This window comes from Rhinolophus sinicus, chromosome 14 (assembly GCF_057876585.1).
Source record: "Rhinolophus sinicus isolate RSI-liver-muscle chromosome 14, RSI-T2T, whole genome shotgun sequence".
Classification (NCBI taxonomy): domain Eukaryota; kingdom Metazoa; phylum Chordata; class Mammalia; order Chiroptera; family Rhinolophidae; genus Rhinolophus; species Rhinolophus sinicus.
The window spans coordinates 141,745,287-141,762,134 of record NC_142514.1 but is presented as its reverse complement, the minus strand read 5'-3'; the positions used below and the strand labels follow the sequence as shown (position 1 = coordinate 141,762,134).

The following is a 16,848-nucleotide window of genomic DNA, read 5'->3' as shown; positions in this document are numbered from 1 at the left end:
TGACATAGGTACCATTCAGTTTGGAGAACCTCAAAAATGCAAAGATGTCCTGGAGGCAAACAGGACAAGTATCGTTCTGCCTGCCTGGGAGTAGGGACCCTCCTGGAGAATAGGCATGCCCTCCGTCCCCCCTTCCCCCACCCAGTTAGTTCCTCAGAGGGAATCGAAACAATGGATCATAGGATGCTACTCTAGAACTTAGTTTCATTTATCACTTCCCATGTTCGTTCTCTCTGCTATCTTCTGTCTTGCCCATCATTTTCCCATGTCACAAAATGGGACATCAGGCTGTCTTTGCGGGTAGCAATGTGGGGGCGACTCCTACTTCTACTCCTCAGACAGGCTGAGAGAGCGAAGAACAAAGAATTAAGAGGAGTCTCAAAAAGGTTGTGTCCCTGGAGCCACGTCAGAGACAAAGGAATACTCAGATTTAGGGTTAGCCCAAAGAGGCTGAGGCTGGGACTGCGACCGACTGGAAAACACTTGTGGGTCACTGGGCACTGAGCTGGAGCTCAGTGAGGACAGGCTGGGAAGACCCATTTGGAAGCCACCCTGGCTGGTGAGATCAGTTCAGGGCCCTTCTCCTCTTCCTCTCCGTCTCCATCCTGCTCTTTTAGGTGGATCCAATCAGCTTTAACATTTTTGACCTTGAGAAAGAGGGAGGAATTGGTCGTGGGGGAAAGCTGAGACCACCACGGGCATATAGAGAAATTAATTAATGTTTATTTGTTGTACTGCAGGCAATCTGCTAGATGCTCCACTTGGATTATTTCATTTAATCCTCACAATCCCACAAAGCACACAATATTGTCATTCCCATTTTAAAAGGAAACTAAATGGCTGTTATATGCTCTCACAGCACTCTGTACGCTTGTATGATTGATTACCGGTTTAAGATCTACCTCCTTGCTAGTTGCATCAGGATACGAGCTTGTCTATGTTTTCACCATTGCATCATTGATATGATACTATACCTGGCCCAGAAAAGGTTTTCAATAAATATGTGTTCAAGGAATGAAAGAGAGAGGTCATGTGACTTGTCAAAGGTCACAATATAAGTTGCACAACCAGGATTTGAACCCTGGACTGTCTGGCTCCAGAACCTGTCTGTGATCTTTCTATCCTACCCCCACCAAGTATGCTGTCATATGCTGTCTCCCTTATAAATGTCCCAGCTTGGTGTCCTTGTCTCTCAGATGCTTGTAAACACAAACCTACACCACCTGCCGAGAACTCACCTATTCAAGGAAAGCAAGTGAAAGAGTAGGAAGAAGAAATAGCCCATCTGGGATTGTGCCCTCTTCTTACCCTCTTCAGCTCAGCATCCTCCTTCTCCAAGAAGCCTTTGCAGACAGCCCTACTTATCTACCTGTCTCCCTCTCCTCTGGCCTATCAGCCCTTCCTATATCTGAGCCACAAAAGTGGTTCCAAGTCACCTAGCCTCTGATGGTTTTACACATATTAGTGCTTTATTAAGGCAATTTAATTCCACAGATGTATACTGAAGGCAAATGTGTGCTCAGGCCTGCCTATGCCAGGCCCAGTGGGTGGACACAGAGATGAATCAGACACAATCTCAAAGGACTTAGGCAGTGGGGGATACAGACATTAGGCACAGATACAATTAACCAGAGCACACAACAAGATAACCTAAATGGTATGAAAAAACTATGAGTAGTATGCTACATGCATGAACCTTAATTACTTAATTATTGTTTTGAAGAGTGTATCATAGAAGGTCAGAGCTCAAAGATATCATCTGGTTCAAACCCTTGTTTTCCAGTGGAGGAATCTAAGACCCAGAGAAGGGTGAGGCCTAGCCCAAAGTCTCATTAGCCAGTCTGCCTGAGCCAAGATTAGACTTCAGGTCTTGTCTTCCAGTAGCTTCTTACACAGCAGTCCCACATCACACCAGACCATGAAATTCTCCAGGCGAAGTCAGGTTCTCCCACCTAAGCAAGCTAAACCAGGGCCAGGCATGCCCAAGTCTAACCCCAAGCTGCCAATCCAGCCTTTTGGTCTACTGCACCCTACTTTTCTGTGTACCTTACTTTTACCACTATAAATCTAAAACTGATATTCAAGTATTGTTACAGAAAAAGATTTTTTTAATGACTTCTTCATCCAGAATAGTAGTATATAAATCACATAAAAGTTAACCAACTCTGGTTAAAGGGAAGGGAGCCCCACTATTTTCTTGCCCTCAAATCCTGGAAAGGGAACTCTAGGAACACAACTCAAAAACCGTTGTTCTGGGACACACTTTTTAATGGCTTCATGAAAGCTGTTGTAGTGTGTGGTCCTCCATGAAACCTTGTCTTTTATGGAAACTCACAAACCTTTCTTCACCATCAAATGCCAAGTACTAGCCATGTACTCCCAGTAGGGTATGGAGAGGAATCAGATTTTCCCCTTGTGTTTCCAGCGTTCCTCTCCTCCACAGAGAGGAAGTTTGTCCCAAGTACTATGGGGAAGGAGAAGAGAGACCCAAATTCTGCCTGAGGGGTCAGGGGAAGCCTCCCCAGAAGGATCACAGAGAGTGAATTCATCTACTCAGTCACTTACCAGACTATGTGATGGAGGCTCTAACTTCACTGTGTCATACCATACCCACTAGCTACATGTACTACGGAGCCCTTGAAAGGTATCTAGACAAAATTCAGATGTACTGTAAGTGTAAAACATACACCAGATTTCAAAGACTTAGTACCAAAAAAAAAAAAAAGTAAAATATCCTACTCATTTTTATAATCAATAATTGTATATTGATTACATGTTGAATGAAAATATTCTGGATAAATTGGGCTAAGTAAAATGTATTATTAAAATTAATCTTACCTTTTTTTTACTTTTTAAAAAAGTGTTATCACTAGAAAATTTTAAATTACATATTTGGCTCGCTTTTTTCCACTGGATAGCTCTAGGAGAGACTCTCAAGTTCATGGTAGAAGTATTATGTGTGTGCTTGTCGGACTGGAGAAGATGGCAGCCAGACAGGTAGTAGTCCATTAGGGTCATATCGTGAAAAAATAAGTTTATTTTTTCCCCCTAGCATTCAATACAGGAAAGAAATCAGGCAGAGGGAACAGAATGGGTAAAGACTCAAAGATGAGGGCAGGCACATTGTGTTTAGGGAACTCATTCTTATATTAGTATTATTTTTTAAAGGCATTTGTTTTGTGTTTACTTTGAGCCAGGCATTGACAGCAGGCCTTTTACATCCATTGTCATGTTATCTTCACAACTACAGGATGAAAAAGAGGTTATTCTATTTTTTTTACCAAAGATAGAATTAAGGCTCTGAAAGGTTACGCTATTTTCGTTGTTCTTCCTCTTTATCTGGAAAGCCTCTTGGAGACAGGGAGCCCGTCTTAAGCGCCTCTCAGTTTTCCTGCACAGCACCTAGCACTGGGCTCTGCACGTGGTAGACGCTCAGAAAGTTTGTGTTGAACTGAGGATGCTCATTCTCAAGTCAGAACTCCAAGAGCAACGCCGGGGAACAGAAGCACCAGAGGGCGCCCACGAGTCTGTCCACCCGCCTGTCCCCAGGGCCGCAGCAGGATCTCAGGCCTGGGTGCGGCCCTTCGGCCCAAGCAGTGGCGCGCTCCGGCAAGAAGAGGGGGCGAAGGGAGCCCCACGTCCTCTGTCCGCCCCGCCCCCTCCCCAGAGCACAAGCGCGCGGAGTGGCCGGGTGCGGAACGACGACGCGACATCCTGTTTTTGGGGCCCGCGGCTCCGCCTGCGCCTCTGCTGATCTTGTCTTTCCCCGGGTGCTGACGCCAGCTCCCCTTCCCCCAGTCTCCGCACTCTCCCCAGGGGTCTGGGGCCTTCCCACTGCTGAATCACCACCACTCCGCACTCCCTCGGGGTTCCGGGCAGGGGTGGGGACTGTCCCAGCCTGACCCATTCTGGCCAACGCCGAGTCTTGGATATCGCTCGACTCCTGGGCTTGAAGGCATCAGGCCTAGGGGCGCCTGTTCTCAGCATCTTCCCGCAGGGCTTGGTGGGGGCAAGATACGGGGAGGGGGACAAAAGCTTAGAGCCTAGGCTAGGGCCTCTACCGGGGTGGGGGTGGCAAGGAGGACACTGGGAGGACTGACCTTGGGAGGACTGACGTTAAGAGCCTCGGAGGCAGAGGGCTGGGGTCAGGGAGCCCAGGACCGGGCTGGGGGCGAAGCTGGGGGTGGAGAAGAGACAGAGGGTGGGGGGACCGGCCCCACGGACTTCCTGGTGCGGCCCCGCCCCGGCCCGCCCCCGCGCTCCGCCCCGGTCGCCGGGACCGCCCCCCCCACTTCCTCCGGCCTCCCGCTCTCACTTCCTTCTCGAGCCGCCTGCTGCTGCCGCCGCCCCCAGCTCCCCCGCGGCGGGGAGGGCTCCAGGTGAGGCCCGGCGCGGGCCAGCGGGCTGGGGGTCCCGGGGAAGGGAGCCCGGCCGGTCCGGGACTGGGCACGGGCGCCGGCCCAGGAAGTTTGCTTGCGGGAGGCCGCGGGCGGGAGGTTCTGGGCTCGTTGCAAGTTGGGCGGGCGCGGCCGGGCGGGCGGGGCGGGGACCGAGCCACTGCGAGCCGGCGGCAGCTCCGGGAGGGTGGGTTCCTGTACCGTGGGCGGCTGTACCGGCTCGCTGGAGCCGCGGGGGGCCCCTGAGATCGGAGGTCTCGCGCCCGGAGAGAAAAGTCTCTGAAGTGGAAGGGTTTAGAGCTGGGATGTGGGACTCAGAGGTGGGGTGCCCTCAGAAGTTGGGGAACTGTTCTGCAGTGAGTGGGGTGGGAGGGCTGGGCTGGAGATGGCGCTCCCACTGGTCTGGCAGTTGTGACATTTGTGAGGTTGAGAGGGGGGCGGTGTCTGGCCTCTCGCCCTAGCCTGCAGAGGACGACCTTCCTCACTGGAAGATCGGTACCAACCCAGACCCTGCTCGCAGTCTGCAGCCCAAGGGTCGTCTGCACTCAGGAGGGCGCGGGAGCCCGCTGACCCCAATCTTTCTCTCTCTGTGTCTTTTTGCTGAGGCCCAACCTCTCCATCCATGGAACCACGCAACAGGTATTTGGTGAGCAAATACCCGCTGTGCCTGGCTGAGGGGTGCCTGGCCTTGCTCTTTTGGGGGTAAACTGAGGAAGAGAAAGGGCCTGGTCTTGTCCTGTGACTAGAGTTGGAAGGACTCTCATTGAGAGGTACTGATAGTCCCTGACAAGATAGCATCACTGAGAGTAGCACTGTTTTCAGGAGATGGAGAGAATAATAGGGCTTCTGGGAGGCAGCAGGGGTTCTGGCCTTGGGAAATGATTGGGAGCCATCTCCTAATCTACCTCTCACCCGCCCCCACCCCTCATTAGTAGTCTCTAAATTCTATACATTCTCGCTTTGTCTTCTTCCATTCCTTCTTCAGACTCTACCCACAAATCCTCCATCACCCGCTTCTCGAATCTTCTTCAGTTTCTTTTCCCCCAAACACACAGTCATACCAAGGCCCTGACCTCTCACCTACCCTGCCCTTCTGTCCATCTCTGTCCCCTGCAGCCAACCCCCACACCCTTCTTTGCTCAGCTTCTGTCTCCCACAGATGTATCTACCCTCTTGCTTCTTCCATCTCTCTTCATTCTTTTGATCCCTCTGTCTCTTTTCCTTTTAGCCATTTATCCCCAGCTTTGGCGTCAGGATCTTTGGTGAGTTTCAGAGCCTTTTCAAACCTCCCCAGCTCAGAGAGGCAGGCTGCAACCTCCCAGTAATAGAGATGATTAAAGGGCTAGAAAACCTCTCTATATGTGTACGTGCGTGCAAGTATCTTGTGTGTCGACATTTTTATCTCTTGGAGACAAAATAACTGCTCTCAGCCTTGAGAGAGCCCAGAGCAGGGGAAGCTGGTAAAATGAAGGGAACCTGCAGTGAGTGAGGTTGTGGTTAGGTTAGGAGGAAGCAGTCTGTGGTGGTCAGGGTAGAGTGGCACAGTAATAAGACTGTTGAGAGAGGCCGTGGGAAATCAAAATCACTCAGGTGCTTGATCAAGAGGCCAGGCCTGGAGGCCAGAGGACAGCCCGAAGGCCCCTGACTCCAGTGCTTACTGGTTCCAGCACCGCCTGGTGGGGAGAATGGGACCAAGTCAGCTAGGTGTAACAGAAGGAAAGGGAGGAAGCAAAGGCAGGGTTCTGGAGAGGATACTAGAGCTGTTCTAACTTCAGTCTTACCTGTTTTAGTGCCAATTCAGGAAAAGAACAGGAGTGGGAAGCAAAGGTATCTGCCCCCTCTTCCCTTCTTGCTGCCCTCCGGGGCCTGCCCAGGCTGGGTACCTACGTGTCCTAGCTGCATCAGGGCTTTGGTGACAGTAATCCTCTGCAGTCTGCTGACCCCTCTGCCTTCAGGAGTCCTTAATATTTCCCCTCTCACCTAAGATCCTACTCCCTCTCTTATCAGGAATTTCTCCTGAGTAACTTTAGTCCAGACTGGCTCTGTAAGCTCTTGTCCCCATTCTAGAGCTTTTTCCTCAAGCCTTTGGGATGCATGTTGTGAGACCTTGCTTCTCTCTGTCTCCTCCAGTCTACTCTATTCATTTCTCTCCACTAGGAAAAAAGGAGGGGGGAGGGGAGCAAGTGCTACTCTTTTGGGAGTCCCAAGCACAGCTAGATTTAAGGGCTATTCCTGTTCCCCATTCTGTCCTCTTCCATTCACAGCTGCCCTCTCCCATGAACTGTCTCTTGTCCACCCACCATTGTCTTCTACTCTCATTTCTGGGAGGTATAAGGGGTTTGGCCCTGGGAGGAAATCTCGGGGACCTACATTAACTCTTGCTCAGGGAAGGATGTGCATGCAAGACACCCTCCCAGCATCACGGCTCAGTAAAAAACCACCCAGGAGTCCTGACTCCCGCCTTGCCAATGGGTACTTATTTTAGGATTCTGCATAACTGAGCAACCCACAGGTCTCTGGGGGTGAAGATAGGACGGATGAGACGGGTTCTCCCGGGCAGAATCTGGTCCCACTGGAGGTTTGAGCTAATTGCAAGAAAATCATTGCTGGAAAAAATATAACCAGGGTAGGAGAGGTCTAAATGGGAAAATATCATGTGGGGGGTGGGGGTGGGGCGGCGGGCTGCAACCTAGGAGGCTGCTATTGAGTTCTTGGCTAAAGAAATAAAGCCAAAGTCCTGACATGAAAAGAAGTGGCTGATGTGAGATTGTCACAAATCCTGGTTGGGAATCTAGGATCTGGAGAGTTATTTCTGGCAAGATGTTAGGGCAAATAAGGTGGGTGGTGTGACCTTTTAGGGGGTCATGAACGGGAAGGTATGAGAAGTTATGGCTGTAGTGAGATGGTTGAGAAGATACTAGAATGAGGATGGATATGCCCCTGGGAAGAAGATGTAGGCCAGGGCCCAGACTGAAGACCCCTCCCTCCATACGCAGTGTAGATTCATTAGTGGTGAGGCTTGTAGAGGTCCGTGAGGAGGGAAACCAAAGACAAAGTCTAGGCCAGAACAGATTGGTTTTCCTGTCCAGGATCCAGCTTCCTCTTTTGCCCTCCTGTCATGCGGGGGAGGGCATCTCCCCAGGAGCTAGAGGCTAAAGGAGTTGCTCCTCAGCTAGGACAGGACCAGGATGGCTGTCTGTCCAGTAATGTCAGTTCTACATCATAGATGCCCCAGTATGCTCTAGGCATGAGAGCCTGAGAACTTAGAAGCAAAAAGGTCTCAGACGTCAATCTGACCCCTTGGGTCCATTTCCTGAAGGGATAAATCATGGAAGAATCATCCTGAATAAGGCCAGAGTGATGGTGGGCCCATTCCTAGGCCTGAGTAACAATCCTCACCTTCTCTGCTTTGTGGAAGTGACCTCAGGCTGGAGGTTAGGAGACCCAGGTCTTTGTCCTGGATTTGCTCCCAAATCTCTGTATAACTCTGATCAACTTTGTCTCTCGTGGCTCAGCTTCAACATGAAGGAGTTGCCTATCGGTGCCTACACAGAGTCTGGAAAATACCGGTAGCTCTGACTCCCCTTCCCCCAGAGGCTCCCCATAGCAGTGGCCTCCACTCCGGGCCCTCCTGTCTCATGCCAGCCTTGAGCTGACAGGGCTGAGTGGTCTCTGAGTATCTGTCCAGGGACAGGAACTGGGGCCCCTTGCCCCGAAGCCCAAGGATTGTTACAGGTTGAGAGATGAGAGCAGAGAATGTTGGGGATTTTGCCAGGGGACTGCAAGATCGGAGAGTACCCTGTGCCCTGCTCCAGCTGTGCCCCACTGACAGTGGAAAATAGATGCCGGAGTTTCCTCCCTGATGTTTTTTTCCCTTGTGGAAACCCCCTCGGGCCTGGGGCTGGTCTGAAGGGACACGGTGATCCTGGGTCTCTGTGGGTATTTACAGGTGGGGGAGGCAGAATTGGGAGGATGGCACTTGTGTACAGCCTCCTGTGAAATGAGCAAAGGCAAAGGAAGTGCCACTTCACCGGCCTTTCATGGGGCCCCGGGACTGCTGAGCTGCTAGGGGGAAGGGAGGAGGAAGCAAGTGTTCAGCCTTCCTCTCTGCTGCCTGGTGGGGGAGGGGAGCAGGGAGGGGAGCAGCCTCCTTAGCTCCCCCTGCCAGAGCTTTCCGGTCCAGGGGCTCACGCTTTTTGGAGCACCCCAAGTACTGGGATGGTGAGAGAAGGAAGGGAACTGGGATTTAGTGAAAAGGTCCCATCCCCTAACCGCTTTCCCAGTTGCAACTGTCTTGTTTCTTGTTTCCTCCTCCTCTCCACCCTCTAGTGGGTAGAGGCAACTCTTCCTGGCTCTTACCCTACCTAGTGCGGTGCAGGGGCTGAAGGGTGGAGAATGGTAAGAGGTAGGGAGTTCACCAGCATGGATTTTTTTTTGTAAGGATGGGAACTAGGCTCTCTGGGTTGTGTCCCGGCTGATGGGGAGAAGGGGAAGAGAGAAACTCAGCCCTTGGCCTGGTCCCAGCCCTACAGTGATCTCATGTCTCCCCCAGCTTCCTCCTCCCAGCCCAGCTGCAGCCGGCTGCAGCCTCTTTGAGCCTCTTCATATCACCTCTCCAAATAAACAAATAAACAGATTTGCAGAGCTTCTGAAGCCATTTCCAACACTGACCGTGACCCGAGGGTCTTGATAGTCCCACTCCTTAGCCTTATCAGGACCACGTTTCCTACCCATCTTCCTCATCACCCCGGGCGAGGTGTGCCTGCTTCTCCCCACTCACGCTTTCAGGGTGAGTCTGGCCTATGTGTTTATTACCCTAAATTGTACTCCTCAGGGGGAGGAAGAAGTTGATTGCACTTGTCTTGTATCTCCTGGGCATAAGGGCTCCTCCTTGTCCCCAGAATCAAAGTCTGGATTGATGGGGGAGGAGATGTGTGTCAGTCTGCAGCTGGGCTTCTGGAAGCAAGACAGGCTTCCCTCCTCATGAGGCACCCAGTTCGTTCAGTGCAGTGAACAGTACAGACAGTGCTGGGGAAGGTAGGGCAGGAGAGGGGGTTGCTGTGACATCCTAGAGAAGCTGGGAACAGAACTGGGCTGTGAAGGATGGTGCATCTGAAGGGGGTGAGCAGGAATTCCAGGAAGAGGAACTCCCATGTGCAAAGACATGCAGGACGGAGTGAGTGAGTTCAGTTATGTACTATGCGCAGCCTAGGGAGACTCTGGCCAGGACCTTGTCCTCTAGGCCCTCCCAGTCTAGTGACAAGAGATAAGATTCAGCACAGCTTCCCTGTGACGCAGGATACAATGTGCCTGTGAGAGAAACAGGGTCCAGACCTTGGATGGGGTAAGTCATTTGTAACTGGGGTAATTTACCAAAACTTTCCTGGAGGAGATGGCAACGGTGCTTGGCTCTGGAGGACCAAGAGGTGGGGTCCCTTGAGGCAATTGGAGCCTTCTGAGCTGCCTGATGCGGGTTGGAGGGTGGACGAGGGGACGAAATGCTGGATTCCCATGGGGACAGCGAATACGCGTGCTGCTTGGTGTGTTGTGGGGAAGGGAATGTGGAGGTTGCTTGTACAGGATCAGGGTGGTGTGGCCAGAGCTCAGAATCAGAATCCCAGAGAAGGATTATGGTTACAGTGAGTTGCATGGAGGGCTGCAGAAGGGGAGCCCCGTGTCAGGGAGGCAGGTTAGGAGGCTGTGGTACGTTGGTTCCCATTGTTTCCACACTCCTCCATCTCTTAGGGGCCATCCCTCCCCTCCCCCACTCCCAATTGGGACACTTCCCCTGCTGTAACGGCCACGGAGATCTGGTAATCAGGCAATCCTCTGCTTCCTTTCCCTCCTCACTTCTGGGCCTGCGTGGGCCACACCCCAAGACCAGGCTCCACGGGGTGCATGCTGGGCGCCAGGGACCACACTCCGAGTTGGGCCCCCATGGGTAGTACTTCCATAGTCTGTGCTCCCTGCCAGAGCCAGGTCCAGCTGACACTGGGAAGAGAGATTTCTGCCTATCCCAGTCAAAGCTTTTGGCTGCCATTGCTGTCCGAAAAGACTCAGCATTGCAGTGTTGGCTGTGGGGGTATTAGTCCAATTCTGGGCTTCTGAGGCAACTCTCCAGAGCTCAGTAATGGGCAGAAGCCAGCACATCAGAAAGCACTGGCTGCGTTCTCCTGTGTCCTCAACCCTGGACTGGATTCAGCTTTTCTGTAGGAAAGTTGAGGGAAGCTCAGGCCTCCAGTACTGGGGGGGACACCCACAAGCCAGGAAACTTATGTATGACTATTGGGGAAGGAGAATCATGTGGAGCCAAGGAAGGGTTAAAAGGGGTGGCCATGCTATGGGCGTGCAAAGAAAGGAAAATTCGGTAGCCTCATGGGACTGTGAGATTGGGCTAGGCCTTGAGGAGTCAGGACGATTTGAGAGGGGAGAGGGAATGGCAGCAAACAGAAGAACGAGAGGAAACGTTCAGAGGCAAGAATCTTTTGGGCTTGTTTACAGAGGCCAGTGAAGACCCCTCGGGAGCAGGGAGCTAGGAACTCACATTTGCAGAGTGCCTAAATGGTACACGTAGGTTGCACATCAATGCACTTAATCCTTATAATATCTTATGGGGTTGGTATTATTACTTAGCTTATAAGTGGCAGAACTAGGATTTAAACCCAGGTCGATCTGACTCTAAAACCCCTACCAGAGTATGAAGAACTGTGAACACCAAAATGAGGGACCACACATGATCTGAATTAAGCTGGGAATAAAAAGTCAGAACAGGTCGTTATCATTTGGTTAATACTATACAGATCAGCAACTGTTAATTTACTTACTAAACAAAAGTTCTTTAAAAAAAAAAGAAAATGTCAACTAGCGAGTAAGTTCCAGTTGCCCGCTAACCTCTGGCCCGTCCACTGTCCTTTGGCTCCTGCAGCACTGACTGTCCCTTCGCCCTCTGGCACAGATTAGATCCTAACCTTTATCAAGCACCCTCAAATGAGCTGTGGGAACTTACTTGACTCAGTTCAGGCCGTAAGATTTCCGAGAAAAAAGTTGTGCTGGGAGAGAGGATAAGGGTCTGGGATACACCCGAATAGGGAGTTCTGGGCTGATGCCACCACTCAGAAACCTGTATACGCAGTGCTTCCTGCCTTTTGGGATGAAAGGCTTTGCTCCTCTCACCTCCCGTGCACACAATACTTCCCAGTTCACAAAGCACACTTATTCCCATGCTCAGGATCCTTGCTGCCCTTTGAGGCAGGGAGGGCAAATATTGTCATTCCTGTTGTACAGATGAAGAAACTGAGGCACCAGGAAGGGAAGTGACTTACTTGCTCAAGGTCAGGAAGTTTAGCTGGTAAGGGGTAACGTGGAGGCTGTGTGATGCACTGAGGAAAACAGGACTTTGGATGGCAAAACTGGAGTTTGTGTGCTGGCTCCCATGCTAACTAGCTGTGTGATGCTGGGTTACTTTAACTCTGAGTTTGTTTCCTCATCTGTAAATAGGAATAGTGCCAATAGGTTGGTAGAAGTGTCGAATCACAATACCATGGGATCTGTAAAGGGTTATACTTCGTGAGGGCAGTCAGCAGGTGAAGCTAGGAGGTCACCTGCGGGTATCCACTTCTCGTGGCTGTGTACCATGCTGCCTCTGCCCTGCTTGTTTCTGGACACTGCCTTACTCATGATCCTTTTCTGCTGTCAGTCCTGTTCCCTTGCCAGCTCGGAAGCTGCCCTGCCAACCCCCTGCCCCCACCCCCAATCCTTTGAGGGCTGATTTACTGATTGCTGGCTGATAACCACCTCCCTAGAGAGCAGCCTGGAGCCACTGCACTTCCAGTCTCTTAGGCCTTGTGACTGCTGACCAGAGTTCCCTCCTTGCCTTCCTGCCTGGGCCAGCCCAGTGCTGGGCCTGTGGGGGTAGAGTTCCCAGACATACTGCCATTGCCCACACCCCTGCTCTGTGTGGAACTCAAGAGTTACAGGCCCAGGAGTTCTCTCAAAATGCCGGGGTCTCCCAGGTAAACCAAGGGATATAACTAAACAGCCCCTCCCGACCTCCCGCTCCCCCCTCCCCCCCGACATACACACACAAGATGCTCTCTCCTTTCTCCAGGGAAGGGGCCACAGAATCCTAACAGGATGTGTTCTAACTTGCCCCGATGTCCCCAGCCTTATGCTTTTGCTGACTCAACCCCTCATATTCCCCCACCCTGTGCTCCTGGGGGCCTTTCTTACGCCCATCATCCTATCCCCTACTCCAAGGGTTCTTCATATCTGATTTCATCCACCTATGACCTTGTCACAGGCATTTTTCTCTCCATTTCATGGACTGAGAAACTGAGACCCAGGGAGGGTAAGTGCCTCAGGCTTGCTTGCAGTGAGTCAGCAGAAAAGCAGAGCTGGGGTTAGAACTTAGGTCTCTTGACTTCCAGTCTGCGTTTCTCTCCATTGCCCTAGAGCAGGGGTGTCCAAACTTTTTTCAACGTTTTTCACCACGGGCCATATGCAGTAAAATACACAAACAGCCGGGCCACTCACTCGAGGTGAACTACATATTGCCTCACCTGGTTTATTTAAGTAAACTAAATATATTTTTGGAATTTGCTGCTGGCCGATAAAAAATGGATCACGGGCCGCAGTTGGCCCACGGGCCGCAGTTTGGACACGCCTGCCCTAGAGGGTCCTTATCTCCTTGCCGGACCCATTCCTGGATCCATCCTCTCATGAGGTTGAACACACACGCTTATTCATGCAAGTTAAGATGGAAATATTTTTAATGTGAACCAGAGACAACCTCATAGACTGAAGCCATTTCCCTCCCAGCTAGTCCCAGGGGAAGCTGAGGCCTGGGAGGAAGCTGGGACCAAACCCTGGGTCCTATGCAGGTCCTACACCACCAGTGTTCCTTTTCACTTCCCAATGGGGAATCCCTCACCCCACAATCCCCAATTTGATTTTTGAGGCTTTTGAACCAGTGGTTGAGAGGTCAGGCTGAGAGAGAAGGGGTTCTCAGAGCAGGGTGCCTTCTCACACTGTATAAAAGTGGGATGGAGAGAATGTGCCCGTGGTGATGGTGCTTGGCAGAACAAGGGATACTTGGAGGTCTGGGTGTGTGTAAAACAGGTTGTCCCTTCCCAGGGAGCACGGGCCTGGTTGTGGGAGAGAGTCAAGGAAAGGAAGTCACATACCGGCCAGCAAAAGTCCCTCATGGCCAAGAGGAAGTAGCCAATGAGAGGAGAACCTCTGCCACAGCATTATAAATAATCACAGGGTTTCCGGAAGCTCTGTTCTATTCCAGAATTCAGAAGAGCAGTTCCTCACCCTGAGGCCCTGTGAGATGCACATGGGAAGAGTAATGGCTAGAGTTGGGACTTCTCTCATACTCACCCCAGTAATAATTATTTGGTAGCAGCCCATCCAATGTGCCACACCTCAGGCCAAACATTTTCTACACATTAGCTCATTTCATACTCTGAGCAATTCTAACTACAATAGGCAAGATTTCCCCCGTTTTACAGATGAGCAAATTGATGCTCAGGAAACTCAGATGTGTTGTCCAAGACCATATATGACTAGTTGGTGGAGCTGTGATTAGAATCCCTGGCCAGTCTGACTCTAGCTTGTATTCAGTGATACCAGCTTTAATGGCACTGTATTTTCTACCCAAGAGTCTGGAAGTCCCTGAAATTCTTCAGAGGCAGGTGCTATGATCTCAAAAAAAGGTATAGAAGATTAAGGGGGAAATCAAGTTTTTGTTTTACTCTTCTGTTCAACCCTCTTGGCTGGGCTTGGAGGGTCTGCCTCATCCACCCAGGGGCTTACGAAAAGATGTTCATGTCTAAGAGCCACATCCTCTGCTTCGTTCATCACTCCTTCCCCAGATTCCAGACCAGCTCCCAGCCCTAGCTCATGCTTCCATAATTCCCTGTACGGTTGCCACCTTGGGTGTGTGGCCAGACAGGGTTTACCGTGCTTACAGAAATGATGGTGTAAGCTCTCCCTCCTTTACCCTATCCCCAGGGCACCCTGCATTGAGATAGGGCAGCTGTCTAGAGAATTATGCTCCTCAGTCAGCAGGTTTCTCATTGTCCCTTTTGGTTTGCACTCAGTAGCCAAGATGTCAGGATTGGAGTTGAACTATCAGTGCACTGGGCAGGGCGAGCCCTGAGTTGGGAGAAATTCCACCCATGGCTGCATCTCAGAGAGACCTGGGACCGCACCCTGTGCCAGAACCCCTCTCATCTACTAGGTGGGGAGGGTCTGTATCTGGTAGAGGATCTGTAGGTAGATCCCTACATCTGTGCACCCTCCTTTTGTGTCTACACTGCCTGGAGGAAAAATAAAAGTAGCTAATACTTATTAAAAGCTTATGACCAGGCACTGTCCTAAATGCTTTACATGTGTTACTTTATATAATTTCATAATAACCCAATAAGGTGGGTATTATTTTATCCCTATTTTACAGATAAGAAAACTGAGCCCCACTACTCACTATCAGAGAGGGTAAGTAATTTGTCGAGGCTCACACAGCTAGGAAATAGAACTAGGATTTGACCTTCGCCAGTCTGGCACCAGAATCTATGTGCTTCACATAATACACTACACGTTATAGTACCAGCCTCCTTACACGTGGGCATCTTTGCTTGGGCTCAGGGCCTTGCTCTCTCTCACTGTGTACCTGTCTCTCTGAGGTCTGTCTTGATGGGCTTGCAGGATGGTGTCAGGTTAAGAGAACAGCAGCTGGTTTCGTTCTGTATGCCCCCATTCTTTCTTCCCAATGGGTAGAGGTCTCCCTGACCAAGAACGTCCCTCTCATCTGTTCCTAGGTTACTGCATCCAGAGGGGCCCAGAAGGAGAAGGAGGCATTGCCTCCACTGCAGCAGCTGCACCCACGATGCAGAGCATCAAGTGTGTGGTGGTGGGCGATGGGGCTGTGGGCAAGACGTGCCTGCTCATCTGCTACACAACCAACGCCTTCCCTAAGGAGTACATCCCCACAGTGTTCGACAATTACAGCGCCCAGAGTGCAGTTGATGGGCGCACAGTGAACCTGAACCTGTGGGACACAGCGGGCCAGGAGGAGTACGACCGCCTCCGCACACTCTCGTACCCTCAGACCAACGTCTTTGTCATCTGTTTCTCCATTGCGAGTCCGCCCTCCTATGAGAATGTGCGGCACAAGTGGCACCCAGAGGTGTGCCACCACTGCCCCGATGTGCCCATCCTCCTGGTGGGCACCAAGAAGGACCTGAGAGCCCAGCCTGACACCCTGCGGCGCCTCAAGGAGCAGGGCCAGGCGCCCATCACACCGCAGCAGGGCCAGGCGCTGGCCAAGCAGATCCACGCTGTGCGCTACCTCGAGTGCTCGGCCCTGCAGCAGGACGGCGTCAAGGAAGTGTTCGCTGAGGCTGTCCGGGCTGTGCTCAACCCCACGCCGGTCAAGCGTGGGCGGTCCTGCATCCTCTTGTGACCCTGGCACTCAGCTTGGAGGCTGCCCCTGCCCCCCACCAGTTGTGCCTTGGCGCCTTGTCTGCCCCCAGCTGTGCCTTAAGGACTAATTCTGGCACCCCTTGCCAGGGGGCTCCCTGATGCCTGTTTCTCCTTAAGGAGGCCCACAGGGAAAAGGGCTGTGGGCCCTGCCCCATTCTGCTTGGGAATACCAGGTATTCGTGAGAGCTCACCCAGGCCAAGGTTGGATCCCTCCCCAAGAAGCCAACCCAGTGCCCCCTCCCCATTTTCCCCTACTGACCAGTTGATCCAGCTTTCTACACCGATGTTGCTGCCTTCCTTCCCTCAGGTTAGGGACTCTCAGCTGTCCCTAACCTCTCCCTTGCTGCTCTTCGAATTGCTCCCCCCTCCAGATGCTCTCTCTCTTCCTCAAAGGAGCCACAGAATCCTGAGAAGATGAATGTGCCCTAACTTGCCTCCATGTGCCCAGGCCTTATGCATCGCTGACTGACTCAGCCCCCACCCTACCCCCTGGGCTCCTAGCCCCATCAGCATCAATAAAACCTCCTGTCTCCAGTGGCCCTGGCTCCTCCCTGTGTGCTGGACATTGGGGGTTGGGCAGGGGACAAGCATGGGCTAGGGCTCCCCAGAGACTGGGAGCCTTTTGTTTCCTGCAAGAGGGGACAGGAGACAATAGGCTTCATTGTGGTCCCCCCACCCCCCAATTTCCTTAACAAAGCTCTAGGCTCCCTTGGAGGGGCCAGTCTTGCTCTGGGACCCAGCCACAGATTCTGTAGTGGAGTGGGATGCAAAGCATGAAGACTTCCTGATCTAGGGCTCAGAAAGGGAGAGGTTGAGAGCCAGCAGGCAGGTGCTCAGTCATGCATCTAAGAGCTGTCCCCTTACACCCCCAAGGGGAAAGATCTTTACTGACAGTAGGGGCTAGAACTCAGGCTTTTGACCCCACCCAAGACTCAGGTACCTCAGCTTCCAGGCCTGGAGTCATTAC

The 16,848-nt window shown here is 51.9% G+C and overlaps 1 protein-coding gene across 5 annotated transcripts; it reads left to right on the top strand.

The window, feature by feature from the left end:
• Nucleotides 1-4,223: 4,223 nt before the first annotated feature.
• Nucleotides 4,224-16,418, top strand: RHOG (ras homolog family member G). 5 transcript variants are annotated; one of them, XM_019719001.3, is made up of 3 exons: nt 4,273-4,379; nt 14,857-14,894; nt 15,218-16,418. In XM_019719001.3, exon 3 carries the CDS (start codon nt 15,286-15,288, stop codon nt 15,859-15,861), a length of 576 nt encoding a protein of 191 aa, XP_019574560.2. In that variant the 5' UTR covers nt 4,273-4,379; nt 14,857-14,894; nt 15,218-15,285; the 3' UTR covers nt 15,862-16,418. The 5 variants fall into 5 exon arrangements, with proteins under 5 accessions (XP_019574559.2, XP_019574560.2, XP_019574564.2 ...); XM_019719000.3 differs by lacking the exon at nt 14,857-14,894 and having other exon boundaries at nt 4,224-4,379; XM_019719005.3 differs by lacking the exons at nt 4,273-4,379; nt 14,857-14,894 and adding an exon at nt 4,877-5,036.
• The last annotated feature ends 430 nt before the right edge of the window (nt 16,419-16,848 follow it).

Coding starts and splice junctions, on each gene's coding strand:
- RHOG (XM_019719000.3), top strand. CDS start 15,286: ATGCAGAGCATCAAGTGTGTGGTGGTGGGCGATGGGGCTGTGGGCAAG.